The sequence below is a fragment of the Pteropus alecto genome, unplaced genomic scaffold, assembly GCF_000325575.1.
Source record: "Pteropus alecto unplaced genomic scaffold, ASM32557v1 scaffold35, whole genome shotgun sequence".
Classification (NCBI taxonomy): Eukaryota; Metazoa; Chordata; class Mammalia; order Chiroptera; family Pteropodidae; genus Pteropus; species Pteropus alecto.
Window position 1 is genome coordinate 8,313,921 of NW_006437828.1, and position 24,142 is coordinate 8,338,062.

Genomic DNA, 24,142 nt, shown 5'->3' on the forward strand with positions numbered 1-24,142 from the left:
TGTGTGTCTACATACTATTTGGAAGACAGTGTAAACGAACTGTGTGTTCTCCAAATAGAACATAAAAGCAGAAGCAATCTGAAGTGAGAGGCAGGAAATACAAAAAAATGGGGGCCCGTCCCCATTTTTTTTAACCTTCAAGTGCTCTGTACTATTTAGACTTAGACAAAGAGGGAAAATTTATGTGCTTTGTTCATACCTTAAAAGCCTCATGGCGGCGGCGGGGGTGGGGAGGGCAGTAACACAACTTTGTCACACCGAGGGAAAAAGAAACAGTTGTCAGAGTCTGACACATTCTCCAATAGAAGAAAAAACCCAGTTGCCAAACCCGTGTGGGTTCATTTGGGTTCCTGGAGCTGAGAGCACCCTCAGCATGTCTTACGGAACGTGTCCAGGGCGTGCTATCACAGACGTCTATCATCGGAGAGAAAAAAATAATTGCCTTTCCTTGGAGCATCTCTAAGCTGATGTCATATTCAATAAACCCGTAGTTGAAAAATCTATACGTGATGGATGAAGTCTGGACTATCTTTTGAATTTCATCCCTCCCACACCAGCTTCTCCAGGCCCTGGGGTCCCCTATCCTTTTGAGGCAGGTGCATGCAGGATTTAGAAAATGCAACCAGGTGCTCCTTCTGCCAGATAACGAGCTGGAGAAGAACAGCGTGTCTCACGTGCACAGCGGCCTCCTTCTGCACTCGCAACCATGGCCCAGAGGAGCCCCACGTGGGGGTCAAGGTCCAGGTGCGGCTCCAACCAGCGCTGTGCCCAGGGAGGGAGGCGTCGCCTTCTCTGGATTAGAGGGCGTGGGAGAGCCTTGCACTCGGCGGCCCGGAAGGTGGGGTTCTGGGCACATCGCCATCATGTCTTCATCAAGAAGTCTTCAGAGTGAGAATAAGCACTTCCGGATCCGCCAATGGTGACTAACAGAGGAGGACATTTAGAGCTCTGTCCCTGGTCCAGGCAGGGAAAAAGCCAACTCAGATGTATTTTGTGGGGCAACTGAATGTTCTCGGTGAAGAACTTCCTTCCTTCGATCTTTCACCTTCCTTAATGGCCACCTTGTTTTACTAATCTTGGATAAGTAGGTCCAAACTTGGGCAGGGAATCCTGGATTAGACCGTCCTGGACCGGCCCGGCACAGGTCGTCCAGAGGTCCCTAAATGGTCGGCGCTACAGGTCTGGCCTCAGGACGTGGCCTCTCTCAAGCCTGGGAATTTGGCTTTGTGTGGAACTTTTGGACCGGCCCCAAACTGGCCTCTAGTTAGAAGCGATGTGTCCACATTTGGAAAGTCAGATTTGTAACATGTGACACGCCCATTCGTCTGTCTTCTCGTACTCAGTTTTACGTTTGGACAACCAGCTAATATACACGGTTACAAAAGAGCAAAACCCCCATTAGTCTTTATGCTCCTAACGTAAAATGCGTGCAATATAATCTGCATGAAGTTCACCTCTGACCAGAAGGCAACGCTGCTCAAATTGTTCGCGAGTTGGAGGTGAAGCACTTACATATTAGATAAGTGAATAACCTAAGAATTATTTGAGGAAACGGAATTTTCCTTACCAATTAGTAGAGCTTCTTTCTCTGATTTTAAGCCGTGGCTTCTTTTCTCCATGTTGTTCTCTCGGTCTTGGTTGACCAATGCGACTGTCAAGACGTTGATATCCTACGAAGTTAACAAACAGAAAAAGCATACGGGCATTTACGTAGATTCTGTGCATTTCAATAAAAGCTACCAGGTCTCTCAAATTCTGTAAAAGACGTCATCACTCCCAGTTACAAGTGAAGATTAACTTTGGTAAGTAATTGATCTACTGGCCCAATAGGAGAAAGTCATTCTAAAACTTAGGCTCCTGGCAAACCGAGCAATTCTCTGCAGAAGTGGCAAATTTGGTGCAACTTATCTTAGTTTTTTTTTTCTTTTTTTCTGTGTTTTGTTTAAGCTATGCTAGCAAAACTTGTATTTGATTGTAGCTACTTCAACATATTTTATTTCAAATACGAAAACATTTCCCGAAAAGCATACACAAGCTGATTTATAATATTATGCTCGTAATTTGTGTGAGTGTGTGGGAAACAGGGCCCACTGGGCAAGTGAGATAGAGCTGTTGTCAGAAGTGTTTAAATGGAGCAGGTACGCATCTCATACACAACTGCAAACGGCAGATAAAGCAAAGGTTGGGAAATTCTTCTTTGGAAACCAAAAGTGAAGAATTGTACAACAAACTAATAACACGGGAATCATTGAGGCTAGACTATTTTTAGTCCTTTCTATAGTGTTTTTTTTTTTTTTTTTAAATTTAAAACCAGAGAAAAAGATTTAACTCATATTGTTCCAGACTTGATACTGGGACTCAAAAAGGAGAGTGATTAACAGAAAGTCAAATTTAATAGTCAGAGACCTGCACGTCTGGGACAGTAGAATGAGGGTAGTTCAGCTTGTTGGGAGGAAATTTCTCACTGAAAGATAGGTCTCCAAGAAGGACCAGCATATTGATCAAAATTAAGGATGATGTTTCCAGTGGAGGGTAGGAAGTTTCCAGAAGGATACAGGGTAGGTAAGATGGGACAAAGATGAACTTAGAAGATCTGGGCAAATGGCTTGGCAAGTGTTTCCAGGACGGGAACTGGTTATAGGATATTTAGTGAGTTACTAAAATCTAACAAGACTGACCAGGTAAGAGAATATGAGTGATTGTTCAGAGCGTGTTGAGCATGTAAAGAACACAGACCCCATCTGAAGGCATTCGAAAAATAAAATAAAATAAAATAAATTTTTAAAAAAAAAAGAAGTAAAAAAGCTCCTCAGTGACCGCCAATCAAAATAAATCTGTGAACTGACTTTAACATACGATCTACTACTTTATAAATCAAGGATAATTGGAAATTGCCAGGAAAGAAGTTTCTGCTGAGAAATTGCAGTTGGTAACGTCTGGTGAGCATTTTGAAGGCCCCTCGAAACGTCACACTGACGTGCTGAAGGCTGAGTGAACGAGACTGAGTTAGGGGTGAGGATGGGGACGGTAAAGAGCTGTGGGGACAGATCGGAAGCAAGGCTGACCAGAAGGTGCCAGCTGAGGCCCGAGGCTGACGGGAGGAGTGTGCCCATGGGGACGGGGTCAGGAAGGGTTTAGGAATGGCGTAAGGCAGGTCTGGAGCTGGAAGGACATAAAAGGGTGTTAGAGAAGAAAGATGCTCTCGTACTTCCAGAAAGGATCTCACAAACCAGCCCCAGCAGAAACGCAGTCAAGAACTTTAAAACAGAACAAACGCAAAGATTTATGTAGGCGGGAGTAGAACATTTTATAAAGAGGAGTTACAGCAAAGGGTAAAATTACGTAGGGTGTTTTTGACTAGGCTGTGTCAGTTAGAGTACACAAGGCCGTGTGGACGCTTCATGTCCCTGGGCTAGTGGGGTCAAGGAGCATGCTGAGTTCCCTTAGTGGTATGCCCTAGGGACAAAAAGGTGTCACAGGGACAGGGCCCTGGGCTTCCATGCCTGGGAGGGTAAGACTGCCGAGCAGAGTCCAGGCTCTGTAAAGGTCTCTCAACAGAGGTTTAAGGAGAGAGGATCGAAAAATATTAACGAGGATGATGATTGTATCACTTATGAAAAATGCAAGTAATTAACCCCAGGGACGAGTGGAAACAAATAGTATCTCCAAGAGAGGGTGATCTGTTCACGGCCTGGATGGGAACTGCAGACAAATGAGATTACTGAGAAGCGTGTAGCAGACAACACACCCACATTAATGGCCAGAATTGAGTGGTCTCCTGGGGCCAACACACTGTTGATGATCCAGGTCCAGGGAGGGAACTGGACCAGGCGGGCTGGCAGCACCTCTGGGACCAGGAGGAAAAGGCCATGGCAGAACAGCGTGCTGCCAGGTACCTATCCCCATGTCGGAAGCTGCAGTCATAAAGAAAGGGGACCTCCGAGCAGCCCCCACAAATACTGCTGAGTTAAGATGTCTCGGGGAGCCATGTGGCCGACCAGTGATGGCTGCCCTGATGTTTTAGGGTTGGGCACACGAGGAGGGGAAGGTACGAAAGGTCCTAGGATTACTCTTCTGTGGAAATGTTTCTTAACGTTGACCGTTGCAGCCTGCGCTCTGCCAGCCACGGAGGGCATGCTCCCACGTGGTTATCACTGGGGACAGTGGAGTGGACGCAGCCCTTTGCAGGCCTGGGCCTGACAGAGACCTGAGGCATGGCAGGGGCTTCGGCCTTCGGGTTGTGTCTAACGTGGACAGGGAGATGCCGCCTGTCACCTCCTGGAAGGAGAACCATGCTGGGAAGTGGCACTGAGCTTAACGAGGCCGGCGGGCAGGCTCCGAGCAGGGCACGCATACTGTAGGAAGTTGGCCTCGAGAATCTCCAAAAGGGCAACTGCCATCTCTCTCATGGTCAAAGGCATGTCCTGCCATATCAACTAGAGACTTGAGTCTGTAACTGTCACTTGGAGAAGTGGGCCAGCTTGTGGCTGCTCGAAAGAGTTGCTCCTGACTAAGCACCCTGCCTCGGGCAGGACATAAAAGTTCAGAGTCTTGCTGACAAAGTCACAGAGTTAATGAGATGGATGAATGCATAAGCATTTTGCCAGAGACAAAATTTAAAGTTAAGAGGGGTGTGTTTTAAAGGCTAGTGATTTTAGATGGCCATTTGTTGTGCTGTGTTTTTATCTTTTTTTCCGTAAAAAAAAGGGGATGGGGGAGGGTATTTTAATGACTCATTCATTAATCATGGGTTCCTTAGAAAGATAAAGTTAATTTGACTTGTCTGTAAGTATAACAAGGTTCTTCAATTAAACGAGAAAATTATCATTGTTGGTAGGCTGTGAGTTTGGGGTAGCCTACAAAATACAAAGTAGATATAAGCGCCATCTGTCCTCACTGCCCATGTTTGTACCTAGTGCCCATGAATCTAAATTATCATCCAGTGTTTGTCAAAAGGGCTCCATCATCGTGGCTGGTGAGGTAAAGAAAATACACAGAAAGAAAATGGGGATCGAAATAACTCCCTAAACCGAATGCTGTTGCGTTTCAGTGAAGCTCGTTTTTACTTTCGGCCACCCATACGTATATTACATGCCTACTCTATGTCAAGGGATGCTAAGTTGTTAAGGGTACCAAGTCCAAAGTGGCAAGAAGCATGTGCTTACTCGGGGTCCAGCAAGAGATTCTTATAACAGGTCTCTAAGGAAACTTACAGGAAGTGTCAGAGGACGGAGCTGGAGACATAGGTGGATCATGGTAAGGAACCTGGATTTTGGCTGGAAGGCTTAGCCAGTGAAGAGTGCTCAGCAGATGAGGGACATGCACGATTCTGAATTTTAGATTGTTGGTTTGGAGGCCAATGAAACTGGAGGCAGGGATGCCAGGCTAGATCGGGCCCACGATACCAGTCTATTTGTTTTTTCTCCTTTTCATGATGAGTGTCTAGACCAAGTCGATAGTGTGCACGGTGCACATAAGAGATATTTAAGAAGTAGAACTAAAAATTAGCTGGCAAGCTGATGGCTGAGGAAAATGTTGAGCATGAGCAGGTGCTTTGGTGCATAAAAATGAGAGGAAGCAGCAAGTATGGGAAAAGATGACGTGTTCGATTTTGGGAATGCTGCACTTCCGGTTTCTATCACATCTGGTCGGCCGTTCGGGAAAAAGTAGGGTGGACAGGGTTTTGTACTCAGCAAGGACCTGAGAGCTAGTGTTATGGGCCAACCATAAAACCTCTCGGTTTGTGTTTGTAGCAAGCAACCGTGATGTCTCTCCTTCTGGGGCAAAGAAGAGGCTTGCTTACTGCTTGATATAGAAGAGGTGGCTTCCCCAAGCTCAATCGCTCTCCTGTAACGTAAGCCACTGTGCATCCAGGCTTCCGTCTGGGCCCCTCGCATGGGGGATGGTCAAGTCGTAAGATCCATGAGGATAAATCTGGCGAAGCCATGATGGCTGTCTGATAGCACATGATAAAACCTCGAATGGACAGTTGCCAAAAACTTCTCTGAAAACAACCCATCAAGTAGAGACAAAATAACAGTAATATTAAATACTAAGAGAGTATGTTTTCAAAGACATCGGAGCACATGCCAGTTTATGCTTCACGTTCAGCTCTGGACAAACACATGGTTCAAGTCTTCAATCCTGTCTTCAGAGTCACACATCCTCTACCCGGGATGGTCCAACTTATCGATTTAGGAACGCGTTTTACTGGGACACTGGATCGTGAGCCAGCAAGGTTTTCCCCTTAAAAACTTCACTGTCCTTGTTACTTCTTTTTGCCTCAAATCTCTGGACAACAGAAGGAATCTTAGGATGGGAAAGTTTCATCAATAGAAACTTTTTCATTAATCACATTAAAATCCCTTACCGATAGACGTAATGTGCCCCGAAGAATAAGCTGTCTACTAGACATTCTGGAGAAGTGCGGGTGGGGTCGGGAGGTGAAGGGCATTACCGAAGACCAACCGTCAGGAATGTAACAAGGAAAGAACCATCACGGGAAGGTGGATCGAGTTTCCTCACTGTGAGGTCAATAGGACGATGAACTATATTCTAAGGAAATTGGTAAGAACACCGTTCACGACACAGTAAAATACTCCGGACTAGAAAATGCACACCAGGTAACGAATCTGCAGTTGGCAGAAGAATGGACACGATTATCCAACAAGGCTTTCTTTGGTTTACCGTCAACTCTTAATTTCTGTGACACTTCGAAGGAATCATGAAAGGGCTGGGAGAGGTTTTCAGTAACTAGAAACTAGACACCATGGCCTCTATTTTTTTTTTCCTAGAAGTCTTAAACAGTTAGCTACTTGAAGGCCAGAAATTTCCCTGCTAAGAGTCCTTATCAATGACTCTGAGAAATGATCAAAGTAATTTATCCATTTAGAAAAGCTTTTTTTTTTTTTAATAATTTGCTGAGCTAGAATTATACTTCACTGTTGTTTTGTTTCTGTCCCCCTCCACCCACCCGAGCCCCCAAGAACCGAGAATAATGGCTTCCCCAGTTTCTATTAGCCTTTCATTATTCTCTTCATTTCATTATTCCTATGGCCTCCTTAACTTGCGTGCTGTTTTCTCTCTACGGCGAAGCTTCTTGAATACGCGGTGTACACACACTCTGTCTACTGCCTCACCGCCTGAAACCTCAGCTTCCTCATCGATCGCCCCATGAAACGGTCGTCTGAAAGATGTTCGGTGCCTGCGTTTTCCCAGCCCTCTTGTCATGTGACAGTTGACATTACTGACATTGGTGCCTCTTAAACCATCCCCGTCCCCAACTCCGTTACATAAAAGGCCCTGGCTTTATCGGCCCCTCTGCTGGCCCAGCACACGCGGAGGAGCGCTGACTTTCCTCGTCTCAAACTCTGACTTCGGTGCTGGACCCAAGTCCAGTCCCCACCGTCCTCTGGTCCCTCCTCCCAAAGTTCTTTCATTCTCACGGGTTCGACGATGATCACACTTAACTTTTTAACCTCTGTTCCTTCTCACTGCCTGACCACTGGGCCTGTGTGCTTGAACTTACCACTGCCCATTTTGAATTCGAAACGAGAGGTGGCCACGGGGCTGCCGGAGAGGCAGACGTTTGCCTGGCTCTTCCGTTAAGGACGGGTGGCCGCGGGCAGGCCCGCCCCTCCCTTTTCTACACCGCTTCCCGCTGACATTTCTACACACGGTCCAAGTCCCGTATCTCAGAGGCATTTATTCCAAGCTACCTGCAAGTTTTCCTTATTTCGACGCGGCGCCTCTGTCACTTACATGGCAGCTGATCACTTAACACGTTGAGAACTGACTTTCGCCTGCCGCGTGTTCCTGCTGCCGCTTCTTTAGGGCGGTCGCCACTTCGGAGGTGAGGTGATTTGGCCGAGTGGACCTGAGCTCCGATTCTGTCACCGCTGTGTGTGCGGGGTGACTTCGGGCAGGGCAGCTCGTTAAGTTCCCCTGATGTAAGACATGATGCTGACCTACGCCTGTCACAGCCATCTGTGAGATGGTACTCCCGGACATTACGAACATCCAGGAATACACCGTGGCATCGTTATTATCATCACTGCTCATTTTTATCACTCGCAGAAGTGACTGGACACAGAACAGGTGCAGTATACAAACCTGCGACCCTTTCAAGAAAGACGGATGTGGTCTAGGTGCTGGAGACCTCCAGATACAGCTTTTCTCCTGGTGGCCTTCCTTTTAGGTCACCCTTGGCTACATGTATTTGATAAACACTTATGTAGTGCTTGCGATGTCTGGTAGTGCCACGAGAACTTTACAGACGGGAACTCATTTAACCCTTCTCCCAGCCCGTGAGGTCGGCACTCCGGCGTCTCCATCTCACAGGTGAGGAGACTGAGGCTGAGAGAGGCTAATGACTTACCGAAGGTCACATGACCGGGAAGAAGCAGACTCGGGGCTCGGCCCAACGCTGCCTTGCTCCGGGCCTCTAGGGCTTAACTAGTGTGCTTGGCTGCCTCTCCTGATGGCCCTCCCGACACCTATTATAATCCTCGCTGGCTGAAACGAGCTTGTAGAGCCCTGGGACCGAATCTCCTGAGGGCTGCCTGCGGCCGCGGCCGTTCAGGAGCCATCGGGGCCCCACGCAGATATGAATGCTGCACAGGGGAGCAGGACAGGAAGCCGGCAGGGGCCTGGCCCAGGGGCCGTGGACGTAGGGACGGGGCCTGGCTGTCTGCTGCTGGGAGGTGGTGACAGACTTCCTGTGCAGAAGCGTGACGTGTTGTGACTGTGGTCTGTGCAACAGGGAAGGGTTTCGAAGGCAGAGCGCTGGAGCGGTGAAGAAGGTGTGGCACACATGCTGTCCTGGCTTGGTAGATGTCGGGGCAGAAAGCTGAGGTCAAAGCAGCCCCCCAAGGACCAAGTGAGGGCCCCGTGCAGGACTGGCTGAGCGGGGCAGAGGCTCGGGAGGGGGGCCCCATGTGGAGGTCCGGCCACACCCCAGATGTGGTAACAGGCAGAACCACTGACGTGCAGGGAAAAGAGAGACAAGCGGGTCGCAGGGGCATTCGGAAGGAACGAACCGGCTGTGTGTGTGCGGAGCGGAGCAGAGCGGAGAGAGTTAAGAAAGAAATTTAAACCACTAACGTCCGGATGACCAGCAGGATTATGAGACGGGACCACAGACCGCAGAGAATGGGAAGAAATACTGGCTCCAGGGTTTTAGAAATCCTGGATGTGAGGTCTTGGAAAGGCAGCGGGAAATAGGGGGCACGAGTCAGTTTGGGCCGGGAGTGACTTTGCAGCCCGGCTTCCACGGTCCCAGTGCGCATTCCCACCCCGCATGGTCCCAGGGCACGCGTGTCCCTGTCACTCTTAAAAGTGTCCCTGCCTGGACTTTATGTGGTGGCGCTGGCTGTAATTCTCTCTACACAGGAACAACGTCCTCGGCACTTGCCATGGTCTCCTGCACACAGTAAATCTGCAGCCAGCATTTTTTGAAAGAACAAACAGTAGATCTTCAGTAATATTTGTTGAATTATATCGAATGAATCTTACATAGAGAAGATAAACTTCATAGGTGAGATTGACTGGCATTGTAGGAGTTACTCAGTTCCTTTGGACGACAGTGATTTATTAAACGTCTGTGACAAATACATACAGTGGATAGTGAATAAAACAATGCAATCGCTCCGGGAATTTTACGCCCTTTTTGCCTCTAAACGCAGTTGTTTTGGTGTCATTTTAAAGTAAAATAATTTCTTTACTATCTTAGATCGAAAAAGACAAAAAGTTAATTTTGAATTTGTATCTATTATTAATGCTTTCAATGTGTTTTTGATTTATATATGAACTATTTTGGACACGACAATAGAAACTTATGAACTTTTTCTTTTTCTTGCTTTTCCACGATTTAAAACAATTCTCTAGTTTAATTCTTAATAACCTTTCTTTTTCTCATTACATAGATTATATATAGACATTCGATGCGGAAAATTTGCAAAATATAAAAAAAAATTAACTGAAATTCTACCTAGATAGAGGTAATATTAACATTCCAATATTTCTCTTTTACATTTCATATATAACCCTCCTCCCATACACATGGATATCACACGATATATATGTGTGTGTGTTTGTATCCACACATATGTATATATTATTTAGTTCTTATTTAAAAAGTAGGATGATGCCCACATACACTTTGAATCAGAGAACGCAGACTTTGATGGGAAAAAGTAATTTCAATTTTGTGCTGTTTCCCATTAAATATTAAGAGTGTCACTGCTGCCCGGATCATAACTTAATTACGGTTATCACAGTCCACCCCACACTTTAACTGTGGTCTCCAGCTGACCGTTCAATGACTTTCTTTCAGCATAGTTTGGTGAGAGCCCATATTAAATAAAAACGACCTAAAAATGAGAAAAATTCCCTTTGTCTTCCAGGAACTCCATTCATGATTCGAAGTGCGGGTTGTAGTATTTTATTTTTAGTTTTACTATGTGCCGCTGTAGATGTTACTAAATAAAAAAAAAAAAAATACATTTGATCTCAAAAACGGCTGTGCGCTGCCCGTCGCCACGCAGGAAATGTGACCCGCACCGCCATATCTACACAAGCCCGTTCCCTCGCAGCCTGAAAAAACACTGACATGAAAAATCTGCTCGGCAATAAAAATGGAGCAGCAAACAGAAGAGACGAAAGCGAAATACTTTTAAATGTATTTATGTGCATCCAGAATTAGTCAGTTTGATTTATCTCGTTTGATACCGACTCTGTTGGCTGTAAAGATTAATGGTATTATGGTGCTCTTGACATGTTATTTTCCTAGTCCATTTCTCAGTAGGACGTTTCTTATTTTTCTCTGCTGCAAAGCACCCACGATCATAATTTTCACCTGCTGAGTTTACATTACTAATGATAATATTAAAACGTAGGGTCTTTTCGACCTGCATCGTGGTAAATTAGGTCATGAGAATAGATGGGATGCGCTCTCATAAATGAGAAAGAGAGGCATTTAATTATCATTAAAGGAAAATCGCATTTCACAAGGTTCGCCGGCCATACTGTGAGATCTTAGTAAACATTAAATATTCTCCCCCTTCCCGACACAGAAAAATTCAATTCTCTCTCCTCACTGTCTTCTTGCATGTGCCAGATGTGAGAACTATTCCAAGAACTAAGTCTTCTTGATCGCTGGTGCCTGGTGCCTGATGGATGCAGAAACTAAAGTCCTCCGAATACAAAATAGTACGAATAATGGTAATGACGATAATACTAATAATTAGCTCTCACTGTGGTCTTGGTAGATGCCAGGTTCTGGTACTTCTGTTCCCACTTTACAGATGGAAAAAATGAGGCACTTATCTTTTATGTATTCTTCAAATAGATGTGATTTCTTACGAACCAGAGCCTGGCGACTACTAATTGTATATTTTTCCTCTTTAGGCTGAATAGCAATGAAGTTCAGCATTCAGACTAAGTATACTTTGACTGGAATTTACTGAGCCTCTGCCACTCTACATTCGTCAAATATTTTTTGAGCATCTATTATATGGCAGGCTCTGTGCCTGACAACAAGATTCAAAACTGAATAAAGGTGGTTGCTCTCAAAGAAGCTAAGAATCTAGAGGATGGATAAAGATGTAAAATATATTAAAACACAGTGCGATCTAAGCTAAGACGAGGCTTGGCCTCGGGTGCTGTAAAAGCCTAGAGCAGCACCTAACAAGGTCTAAGACGGATAGTGGGTGGCAGTTACTCAAAGTGGGGTCCACAGGCTGACAGCACAGGCGTTGACTGCAAGCTTATTATAAATGCAGCTCCTCAGGCCCAGCCCAGATCTGCCCAGTCTGAAACTAAAGTGGAGCCCAGCAATCTGTTTTACAAAGCTCTCCGTTTGATTCTCCTGCTTATTAAAGTTTGAGAAGTTACTATCTTTGAAAATGTAAGACTCACTGGCATACCACAATTAGGCAAGAAAACACATATCAAATTAAAATCTGCAAAATAGGAATGCAGGATGAGGTGATCCCTACCGCCTCGATTCTAACTTTCATCGTCTGCGGGATTTATGCACACATTTTACAGGGGACTGGAATGATGTGTGTTTATCTTCAAGCTCACAGGCGGATAATTTACAGAAGGCTGTGTTTGCATCCCACACCTAACCATGCCCATCAGATTCACAGAGCTGTCTGAAGCTGCCGGAAATTCTATGTCCATTCGATCATCAATCGATACGTATTTTAAATGTATTACAAATGTACCCATCTACACAGGCTCATCTCTGTGTTAGGTTCTGTAAGGCATACATACACATCACCTCCCTTCAGGCACTTAATTTGAGTAGAGGAGACAGGCCTATCGTGACCGGGTTGCTCAGAAGGTCTGCAATAATGATAAATACTGCGAGAATACGGAAAAGATGGGCATCGATTTGGGCCGATCTTAGGATAGGGCCCAAGAAATGGGAATTGAGCAGGGCTTAAAAACAGGTAAAATTTGCAATGCAGTCAAAAAGGATGACATGATAGATGGACGCAAGTGGAATTATCAATAAAAAAATCTAATTATTTGGAATTTTTAATGAATGGTGCAGTTAGCTGAATTTGACCTATTGACTGAGGCCATTTATTCCACATAACCAGGCCAACAGTTATTCCCAATACCAGGCCGATCGTGATTCTGAACCTACCAAGGGGACCAATTTGAATATTGTCCCATAAAGCGGCCAGGAACGGCATAGAAGCTTACAGCTGTGAGACGCACGTGATGCTCGCGTTCGTGGGCACGGTGTGTGTGTTCTGCGTGGCGAGGGGGCAGGGAATTGCACCTGCCTGCTCTGGGGGCTTCGCACAGGTCGTACCTGTAGCCCTTGCTCACAGTTTCGAGCCATCGTTCTCAAAGTTGCATGGAAAGGAACCGCCTGTGCAAATTAGATTCTGAAAGTCTCGTAAACACAAGTGGCTCATCAGCCACTGAGCGGTCCGGAAATTGCCCAAAGAATGGCACGCTGTAATCCTGGGGAGGCTGACAATGAAAAAATGGCGATGCCGAACATCACAGCCACGAGCTCCTCCACGAGGCCCGTGTTGGGAAGCTTGAGGTCTACAGAATTTTCTTGGAAAAAAAAAAAAATCAAATGAACAGAAATATGAAAAAAAAAAAAAATCTTATGAAAAGTATTCCAGGGCTGGTGGGTCTATTCAGGGTGACGTAGGAGGTGGGCAGCAGCAGCTGCTGCCAAGAGACGGGGGGTGGCTGATGGGTGAGGACCTCCCTGGCCTGCACCTGCACACCCAGAGCTGAAGACCCAGGCAGACCCTGCGATCTTTCTATAAAAGACATGACACGTGAAGGCCTCTTCCTTTGGGGCAAAAGCTTTCCTTCAACTTTTGCTCTTTCTGAATTAGGAGCATATGGATGGGATTTACACTGAGGTATGGTTGGCTGAAATTCTGAAATTTGGTGATATCCTACGTTAGATTTAAAGCCACAAGTATGAGGTTTGCAACCTTCTTGGAGGTTTGATTGCAATGCCCAGTTACAGGTGCCTACAAACAAACAGATGTCTGGTGCCTGGGTGAGTAGCTTGGCTGGGAGTCCCCCTGGGCACTCTTGGCAGGCCAGGAAGCAGAGAGGTGAAGCTACAGGTGGCGGTGGGCAGTAGCCTCCCAGCTGGGGATGGCGCCCACCTGTCAGACCCTAGAGAGGGGAGGGAGGGAAGCTGTGTGTCTCCAGCAGAGCTGGGAAGTCTTCGGAGGCTGAATGGTCAGAGCATGCTTCGCTTTGCTGTGGGTCCTTTGAACATATTCTCAAGCCCAAGCTTTCCCCCAGCAAGCCCTCTAATATTTTATCTGCAGATTAACAACTGAGTTTTTTGCTTCAAATTCGAGAACTTTATTTTTGGCTAAAGTTTTCACTAAGCGTGTATATCCATTCACGCAACGCAAAACACACCTTCGATAAAGGCAGAGATTCCTCTACTGGTGTCGGCTGGGCATGTGGGGTGGTGAGAGCTTGTCTGCCAGGGTCAACCTAGGTAAGAGGTGGGCAGCAGCAGGTGATGACACTTATGACTCTCCCTGTGACAGTCCTTCCTGTCCCCACCCTTGTTTCCTGCTCCTCACCTTTCCACCTGCTCCTCTTGGTCATCTTCCTACACATTTCCTCTAAGAAACGCCACCGCCCAGGGAGCTACGTGGCCAATGCTGGATGAGGTCTGAGGGTGAGCGCCGAGGTGCACACAGGGAGTGGCGCCCTCTGCAGCGCTTCAGAACTCTCCCGGGAGAGGAGGGGGCGCCGGGCACGGAATCCTCGAGGAAGGCCGGGGTCACATGATGGTTGGTTGGCCACGGCTGGCGCCTTCACGCCTCCCCACCTCCTGGGCGCATGTGTGGACAGCAGAATCCTGTCGTGTGGAAAGCAGTGGGGAGTGTCTACTATTTTAAATGACATCGAACGTCCAGGACGCTCTGCGGCCCCCGAGTCACCTGCAGAGCCGAGGTGGCAGGAAGCTCACCTACTGGTGAATCTCCATCCCTTGCTGTTTTTGGATGTTTAATCCTGGAGATACGTTAGGAGAATCTGAAGTTGAGTAAAGGGGGCCCGCTGCTCTCCTCTACTGTCTTCCAGAAGCACTAGAGAAAATTCCGCTTCTTCACACCTTTTGGGCTCCTGGCTTTTCTCACAAATGCTCCCCAACTTTTCTCCTGTTCGTTCAGGATCGGGGTACCCGGCAGCGCTCTGCTGTACCTCATGGGAGACGGCGGTACAGTGACTGAGCCCTTTAGGTTTATCCGACTTTAGAATGACCCTCCTCGCACTTAACTGGGGGCTTCGTGTTCATCTACACATTTGCTCGTTGATGGTTTGGAAGTTACAAGTATCTTCTTAGCCATAGTAGAAATAAAAGCTTAATTTTCAGTTTGGGCATAGAACTCATTTCGTTCTTTTAACCGATCGCTCTGCTCAGTCTCATGCGTTCTCTCCGGAGGGTGGGTAAGTCTCGTCCGGGCGGTGCGTCCTAGGTCGTGAGCCTTGGTCTGGGATCCGCTCGGAGAAGAGGCTCGACCATACCTGGACCAGCAAGAAGACAGCCCTACAATGCACAGCACAAAATCCCAAGTGACACGTCTCAGATTTTCGTTCTAAATTATTTATAAAGTACATACAACTTGGCTTTTTCTTTGGAATGCAAATATCTTGGGGGTTATTTTCCTCTTCTGCCGAGGAACTCAGAATCTTCTCTCCGTGCTGACACCGGACTATTATCGGCTGTTCATTTCATCACGTACTATGTAGTGGCTGAGCTTTTAAAAGAGTCAGTGGGGTCTTCCTCCATCTCTAAATCAAGTGGAAAAGCTTCTCCATTTAAAAAGTGCTTAAATGGTAGATGAATTAGCTCATACATTGTTAAAGAATATTCACTGCATACTATCTGTGACAGTAAAAACAAATAATATTTTAAAGACCCATAGCAGGGGCCGATTAGATAAACTGGAGCAGATCTGTGGCATGAAGTATTAGGCACTCGCTAAAAGTCATATTAAGAAAAACATTTACTAACACGGGGAAATGCTTGTGTATTAAGAAAAAAATGCAGGCCGTGAAACTGCCCAATGTGACTGACCTGCTCTATGTTTGGTAAAAACGTACATATGTGCGCACAGACAATGATCAAGGAAATACGAAGAAATGGGAACTAATTTTTGAGTGGTGAGATTGCACATGGTTATTTTTTCTTTATATATTTGTGCATTTTCCAAATTTTTAACAAAAATTTTCACTTTTAAGATAAGAGCATTTATATATCTGTGTTAGACACATAAAAGTTACTGATCTTCCATTCTATTCTCAGAATTTTTTTTTCTTTTTTAATTTTCTTTTTTAACATTTATTGGGGTGACATTGGTTCATAAAATTGTATAGATATCAAGCATACGATTCTGTAATACGTCATCTGTCTATTGCATTGTGTTCACCACCCAAAGTTAAATTTCCTGTCATCCTATATTTGACCCCCTTTCCCTCCAGCACCCACTAAACTGTCGTCTGTGCCTCTGAGTTTTTGTTTGTCTGTCTTGTTCATTTACTATTTTCAGTTTTATTTCCCACATGAGTGAAATCACACAGTTCTCAACTTTTTTCCATCTAACATATTTCGCTTAGCATGATATTCTCAACCAGTCTTCCATTCTAAATAACTGCTTTTGCTTCGACATCAGGTAGGATTATGATGAACCTTTTTGGGGACGTACAATCTCCCAAAAGGGAAACGTTTGGCTTCAGAACTTGGTTTTCGCTATGCGGGTCTCCATGCCCACGCCGGGCCGTTTTGCAGAGAGCTGGAACTCACGTATTCGTTGCCCGTTTTTTTTCCACCTGGCCTGGGGGAAGGAGGTGTTCCCACTCCGCTACACAGCCTGTCAGCGTTATGGAACATGCGCTAATCCTGTTACATGCTCCAAACCCACTAATGGCCAGGCAGGTCCTACCGACTCCCATCCCGACACAAAGGACAAACTGTAGCCCCGAGCGCCAGCTGTGGAGGCGACTTGTCTTCAGTGTTTACTGGAAGCGGAGGCACTGACCGTGACGCTGGCTTCTGCCTTGTTTTGACAGCGGTCCCCTCTCTAATCTCTCTTTGGAGTTGTGCAAGCGCTGGAAAGTGGGTGTGCTAACAGGGCCTCCTCCAGCATCGGTCTTTTGCGAGGGTGCTGGGTTGAGATGTGAGTGGGTTTTTTTTTTTTCCAAATAGAATTATGGATTTCCCAGTAGGAAACACAGTAAGCCGCTGGAAGGAGGCAGCTCGTGGGGCAGGAGGGTACAGAGAGTGGAGTCGGGGTGGAGGTGAGCAAGGACGCAGTGGCGGGCGACAAGCAATCGCTTACAGGAGCTGTCACTTGAGGAAAAGGCCACGTCCGAGGTGTGAGCATTTCACATGCGGCCAGGGTCGCATGTTGCAGGGTGAAGGAACTATCAGTCCACGGCAAGTCCGCCTTATCGACTGCAGCATCTACAGAGCAAGGGGCGCCTCAGGCATCCACAGAGGAGTCCACCTCCCTGGAGGAAGACAAAGTGACTGCGGACTTTCTGGCTGAGCTTGCCAGGGGTCTGACACCCTGCGCACCGACACATGGCTCCCCACGCCCGCCACACGCTCCCGTCCTGGAGCCAATCCTTCCAGCAAAGGGCCCGAGGAGGTACACTCTCCAGAGAACTTTTGGATATATGCGAATAAGTTGTCCCAAGCCAGCGAGTCCCACTGTGACACTGACCTGCCGGCCAGAGAGTGAGCTCTGCGGAGTGGCAAGCGGCCTCGTTTTGGTAAAGGGCGGTGAGTTGGCTCGGCCTGGGCGGGCACCACGCACATGCCACCCACCGATGGGCGCCCCCAAGCACCTCACCAGCCTGGCTGTGGAAGTCTGGAGCAGCAATGACACCTACCGGTCACATCCGCTCTGTAAGCGACGCTCACATTAACCCTATGAGGTACGCGCGGTTTCCAACTTCCTTTTGGAAGTGACCAAAAAAAGGGTGGTCCGGGGGTTCAAGGTCACCTGGACAGTGAGTGGCAGAGCCGGGATCGAAGCCGGGCCACGTGGCACCCAGATCCGTCCTGAAACCCTATACTCTGCTCTCTCCTTCAATGAGTTCTTGCTGGCTGAGTAAACAGGGGGCGCCAGGCTGTGCTGAGGCATGAACGGGGCTTCGTACAGGCCAAGGGCAGCGGGAGACGGTGAGAAAGGTACTCGGGGCCGCGAGAACTGTGGCGGTGACGGCGTCTCACAGTCCTGCTTCTGTGAGGTTCATGCTCGCTGGGTCGGGGGCTCCTGTCCCCCCCGACAGAGCCTGTGGGATGGGGCGCGGGAGGCACAGACCCTTACAGTGGTCTCTACTGTTTTGCCCGCTCCTCTTCCGGTTCAAGACCAGGGTCCCCAACAGCAGGAGTCAAGTTGTAATGGAAGGAAAGTATCGAGCCTGCCTGGTCTTTGTCCTTTGAGACATGGAAATGAGACATGGTCTCATTTCCCATTTTTCTTCCTCGTCTCCTCTAATGCATCACTGTGTATACTCGCCCCTCATCCTTACCTGCCCACAGGATGAAGAGCCACATCCAAACCTGGGCAAAGCACTCGGTACCCGCAGGGGCCCGGCATCCACATCATTAAAACACACGGCCACCAGCTGCTTTCTGCCACGCTGGACTCAACCAGAAGAACAGCTTCACGGAGCGTTTCTTCCGCTCACCCCTAACGGCTCTACTGACAGATTCAAACACGACTCTGAGGATTTCCCTTCTTACGGAGACAATGCGAGAAACTGAAGCCTTTTCTCTTGTGTGTTTCATCGTGGGGCGGAAAGGGGGCTTCGCTTGACAGTGGTGACCCTCAGCATCAGCGTCTAAACCTCCTTACAGGTTGCCAATGATTCCTCTGACCCCCGAGCGCCAGCCTGAACTGTGCTCTGTGCGCAGAGGGGCGGCAGCAGCCTCCCTACCGCAGAAACCGGGAAGGGGGCAGAGAATGTCAAGGCGCTCTTTCAGACCACACCGTGCTCTACGTCGGAGGCTCATGCTGCCGCCTTGATGTGCCTCCTCCTTCCCACGTTTCTCGTGTCCCCTCCTTTCTCCTTCACCTTCTCCCCAAACATGTGGTGTAGTGAGGACCACAGGTGAGGATAAATCTGGGAGGAAGGTCACCGAAAAGGTGCTACGTGAATGCAGATGGTGTTTCTGTAGTTGAAGATTTTGCTGTCTGTTATGCATGATGACCCGGGACCAGGCTACTTGTTCAGCACTCCGAGGAACTGGGAGACTGCTCAGAGATGGAGATCGAAAATAAACGACAGCTTTGCTTTTTCAGAAAGAAAATTGGATCTGGAATAACTGAAACCTCTAAATGAACTGTGACAAAGGCTAGTTTTACACTTGGGTTTAAAGTTTCGATTTTAAAGTTTGGGCTGCTCCCCTGTCATTAATATATCCAGTTCCAAATACAGAAATCAGTAAGGGGCAGGGAAAGGCAAAGGGGGTCAAATATATGGCGATGGAAGGAAATTTGACTCTGGGTGGGGAACACACAATGCGATATACTTATGATGTATTATTGAATTGTACACTTGAAACCTATATAATTTTATTAACCAATGCCACCCCAATAAACTTAGTTTTTGAAAATGCTCAAAGTAAAATAAAATAAAGTAAAATAAAATAAAATCAGTAAGTACGGGCCTCTTGCAGAGCAGGGCCTCCGCACTTGATCTCCGTTTCTGGCTCTAATGGTTCGAAATGAGCCTTCAGAAAACTTTTCTCAAGTATGAGCTCTTGGAAGATCTTGTGACATGGGGACAAAGGTGGGTTTCACAAGGGTGCCTCTGTTTGGGGCCTCAAGAATACCAAACAAATTGTTGGCCAGATACTGTTATTTCTCAATAAAATGTAAAAACGATAGAAAAATAATAGTGACCGGCCCAATCTAGATGTGGCTAGTATCCCATGAGCCTGACGACTCTGGAGACTGCGGGGGAAGAGCCGTGAGTAAACTGGAAGGCCTGACATGTCTTTCCGTGTCTCCCTCCGGGACAGCTAACGGACACCGTGGGCTTGCACCTGCCACAATAACATTCTGGGTGCCGAGTGTTTCTGTAAGTCCGAAGCTCCCTGCCCAGACTTCACGACTCGGCCATCGGTACACAGAATCACGCAGAAACAAACACGAGAGATGCGCACCAAGGTTTATGGGCGTGTTCACTACAGCCTTATTTATAACAGCTGAAAAACGGGAAGTTAAACGCCTAACACACAGATTAGATGTGTAGTTCAATTATGTCATATCTATACTATACAGCCATTAAGGATCATGTCTTCGAGGAACATCTGGTGACAAGAAAAATACAATATGAAGAAAAATCAAGGTACAAAACCGAAGACAATATGACAATATTTATGTATCCATTTATTTATATTATTCCCCCCTCTGGTCATATACACGCGCATGGCGGGAACAAACTAAATTAAAATGTCAATAGTGCTTATCTCCGAGTAATGAGATACTAAGTTATTTTTCTTTACTTCTAGATTCTTTTCTGAATTTTCTAGCTTTTCACTTATGCTTTTTGTTTTTTTGGAATAGTTTTTAAAAAGCAATTGTCAACTTTCACACGAATACCCAGCTATGTTGGCCCCAGTCTACAGTATAATTATTAGCAGTAAATGATAATAAAGTAAATCCTTGTCCCTACATGCGAATAACTACACACACACACACACACACACACACACACAAAAGCTGTATGTCTCAGTCAATAACAACCTCTGGGCCAGAGCCTTTAAACCTTGTGATCTGCATTAAAATTCATCCTGTCAAAATAATATCTACTCTATTAAATTTTACTGATATTGATGCAGGAAGACGGAACGAGGGAACTGATACTTGTTGAGTACATACTTTGGGCTTAGCCCATTTAAGGATGAGGAAGATGATGTTCGAGAAAAGGTCACACGATGTGCCCTGGTCAAATGACTATTCAGGGATGAAAATAAATTCAAACCTTCTCTGTCTGGTTTGAAAGCCTCATCTCCTTCGACCCCCGCGGGGCTGGCAGAAACTTCAGATGACACCCAGACTTCATGTCAGACATTTAAAAATATCTTCACAAAATATTTTGCTAGCACTTCCAACGTATGGCCCAAATAAATGATTTTTGTTTCTTTTCTTTCATGGAACTCTAGTGGGGGTGCCAGGGAAACTGCCCGAAGAAAAGATCACACACAAGAGAGAGGACAGCAAGTGAATAATTCTCTCCTGGAAAGCACCTGAAAAAACAGGCAGTGACTGTTAAATCTGGCTCTCTGTCCAGCGAGAGAGGAGGCCACTGGCGGTGACTGGCAAGTGCCACTGGGCTCTACCTTCCACACAAATGTCACCCACCCTTGGTCGAGGTGCTGCACTTCCCTCTACATATTGCAAACCCTGCCTCTCAACAGTCATTTCTTTAGGCTGATCATGAAGCCCACCTTCCGGATTCTAGAGAGGTATTTTTAAAATCGAAAAGTTTTCCCCTAGAAAGGACGAAAGATCTCGAAGATGGTCTTTCACTTTTCCCATTTAATAAGAAATGCCTTTTGACATTCCTCAAAACAGAGCCGAGGGGCTAGGTGTTGTGTCGGGCCTATCTTCACGTGTAGCATCTAATTTAATTCAATCAGCGGAACAGTTTGTAACGGTAACAACGCCCTGCTCAAGTAGACCCTCACAGTCCCAAAGTGCTTCCATATTCCACATCTCATTTGCTTCTCACACTAAGGAAAAACAGGAAATATCAGCCCCATTTACACACCAGGAAATCGAGCCACACTGCCACTTTGCCTGGCTTACTGGACAGAGCGCAGCTTTGCTGGAAGACACCGGGGGGTAGGGAGGGCGACTCTGAGGGGCACGCATACGAAAGGCTTGGCAGCAGCGTGTCTGGAAGGCAGGGTCCTAAAGAAGCGTTTTAGGCAGGATCCTTTATGAGGAGCATGATAAAACACTGGAGCGCAAAGACAAAGCCCGCTTAGGTCACAATGTCTCCTCTGGAGACTTCCGAATGAATAGCTTCTTCTCTAGCTTTCTACTTTCTCAATCCTATCCAGTCTTCAAGGCCAAACCCAAATGCCCCAGACCCAGGAAGCCATTCCTGATGACCCAGCACAGAGAGGCCTCAATGATAACACCTTACGGGTTTCACGTCTTCAGCTTGTTACAACTTCACCATACATTTTTGAGGTCGGCTTTGTTGTTATTTTGTAAATGAGAGGAAGGGGGCTCAGAGGGGCTAAGTAATAGATGACATCACACCTCAGTGGCCTCGCCTCCCTGTGCACTTACCGTGTCTTCCATGTCACCCACGTGTCCCATAACCCCTCAACTCGGTTACCAGTTCCCGAAGGCAGACAGTAAGCCATACGGTTCTCTGTAAACCAGCCTCCTCGCCGGTACTCAGCAGAGCACATGTACACAGTAGGTTCTCAATAAGCATTATGCGTTAAATATCTGTTTGGTAGTAGGAACGGTAATTAATGAGAGGGAATTTCTGGTACCCCAAACGTCAGGCTCTCTGCTGTATATAATTAAAACAAGAGTGAACATGAAATGTATAATTTCTCCGAGCTCTAGTTTAATCAGGCATTTATTGCCATGTCTGATTCTGTGTTATGTGGAAAGAACCGCTTAGTAAGCATTTTCTGGAATGAGGATAATCAAATACATACAGCTACCAGAGAGCTTCTTAAAAAGGCAGAAACGAACCCATCAGACACCGGGAGAGATGGCGATCTACAAGGTATAATATTCTACCTGAGACTAGAGAACTTCCGAGGCCAAGAGAGGACTTGACGATTTGGGGCAATTCGAGGAACACCGAGAGAGGAAGTCGGGGTACCAGCTGGGGCCCTGAACCATTATACTCTGTATCAAGAAGATGGACGCATCCTGCTGTAGCTCTGGAGCCAGAACAGGAGACAGGCGAACCGAATGCAGACACATGCGGCATCCAGCCGGTTACCCTTTTGGGTCTCATTCCGTCTGGCCGCCCACCACATTAGCGTTTAGCTTTGAAACTATCAAGGGCTCAAACAAATTGACTGAAATTAGAATTCTGATGGTAGAGGTTGGCTCAAGTTCTTCTAAGTTGATATTTGGTGAGCTGAACTAACAACGGCAGCGCCTTGCTACCATATTTTGCTGCCAAACCGTACCTGATAATCTTAATAAGGTATCGAGAGGCAGGGCTTCTGGGTAAAACATACAGTGCCACCTTCCCGTGGGCATGTCACCAATATCAAGCGAGAAGAGCAAACCCCAGGTCTGAGGTACTCACGTTTGTGTCCTCATGGCTGTGGCCATTGGTCTCGGCCAGTTCCTTGGTACCTTTTAACTGCAAATTTTAAGAAACAAAACAAAACGAAAAACCCCAAATGAATAAGCAAGCACATCTGTTCAGTGTCTATCATCCTGTTAACTCTGATTCATCTGAGGTTGCACTTTATAAAACTTCCAATGAGAAAAAAAAGACGGAGCACATAATTCTAATGAGTCTTACTGAAACTAGTTTGAGACTAATATTTTATGAAACTTGATAGCTGGCCAAAAATAAATGGGTCTTAGTCATTATTTTTTAAATAATAAGATTAATAAAGCGATTCCATAGGCATAAAATGTACAAAAAAACGGGTTCTTAAGAATAAAAAATGATTTCATTTCCTAGCTGTGTCACTATTAATTCAAACCCTGCAGTGCTTGCAAGCTGCCCCAGCTAAATGACATTACGCTAACGATTATTCGTGAATGATGTATTTCCGGCCGTTTTAACATGCCGCAGTGCACGTCCTTCCTGAGAACATGCTGGAATGACTGACGTGGTGTCTGAAGGCCTAAAAGAAGATCCGTTTCTTTTCAGGAAAGGAGAACTGGGGAGACACCTCCTTGGTCGCTGAGGCATTAGATGGGAAGCTGTTTCTCAAGTGAAATTTTTAACAGTGAACATTTGAAAACACCACTTTCTCTCTCTCTCTCTCTCTCTCTCTCAGAAGGCTCGGGGGTAATCAGCAGCCAGGAGATTTCTGGAAACCTTTAATTGGCATTTTATCTGAGCCTGACTCAGAGCGGACATAGAGGCAGAGAGCAAGGGCAAAGGGCAAGCAGAGCTTGCCGCTGTGCCAGAATGACTTCCTGGCTTATTACGCTTCAGAAGCAGCATCTTCTGTATTGTTTTTTTGTTTGTTTGTTTGTTTTTTCCCTTATGCCTAAAATAAAGTATTCATGGTGGGAAATAAATGCCTAGAGTTTGAAAGAACATAAATGCACGTATACCATCGATGTGTTCGATCTCAGCGTTGGGTCTTTCTGGCTATTTGTACACATTAAAATGAAAGCTTCATTGTATTTTTTAGGGCGATCTCAAACTCTCAGCTAGAAAGGCTATGCTCTCCAAGCCAGGAGAAGGGCTTTGCCAGAGGGACGGTGACATGAAGATGCATGAAGATGTTCAATGTGGGGCGAGTGATGATCGGCCAGTGAGGCCGATGACGGCTCACCCCACGTCACTCCCGCTTACCAAAATGACTCCGCATGCTGGCCCTGAGCTATGTCGCTGGCAGGGATGGGGGAGCAGGCAGTGCATGAGGTGTGTGGGAAGG

At 46.6% G+C, this 24,142-nt stretch overlaps 1 protein-coding gene across 1 annotated transcript in view; it reads right to left on the reverse strand.

Moving 5' to 3' along the window:
* Positions 1–24,142, reverse strand: part of ENOX1 (ecto-NOX disulfide-thiol exchanger 1) — a 286,775-nt gene that overhangs the window by 16,574 nt on the left and 246,059 nt on the right. Inside the window, exons 14-15 of the mRNA XM_025048988.1 lie at positions 22,825–22,881; positions 1,568–1,670 (exon numbers count right to left, since the gene is read on the reverse strand). Coding sequence (XP_024904756.1) covers positions 1,568–1,670; positions 22,825–22,881 — 160 coding nt within the window. The remainder of the gene's footprint in view (positions 1–1,567; positions 1,671–22,824; positions 22,882–24,142) is intronic.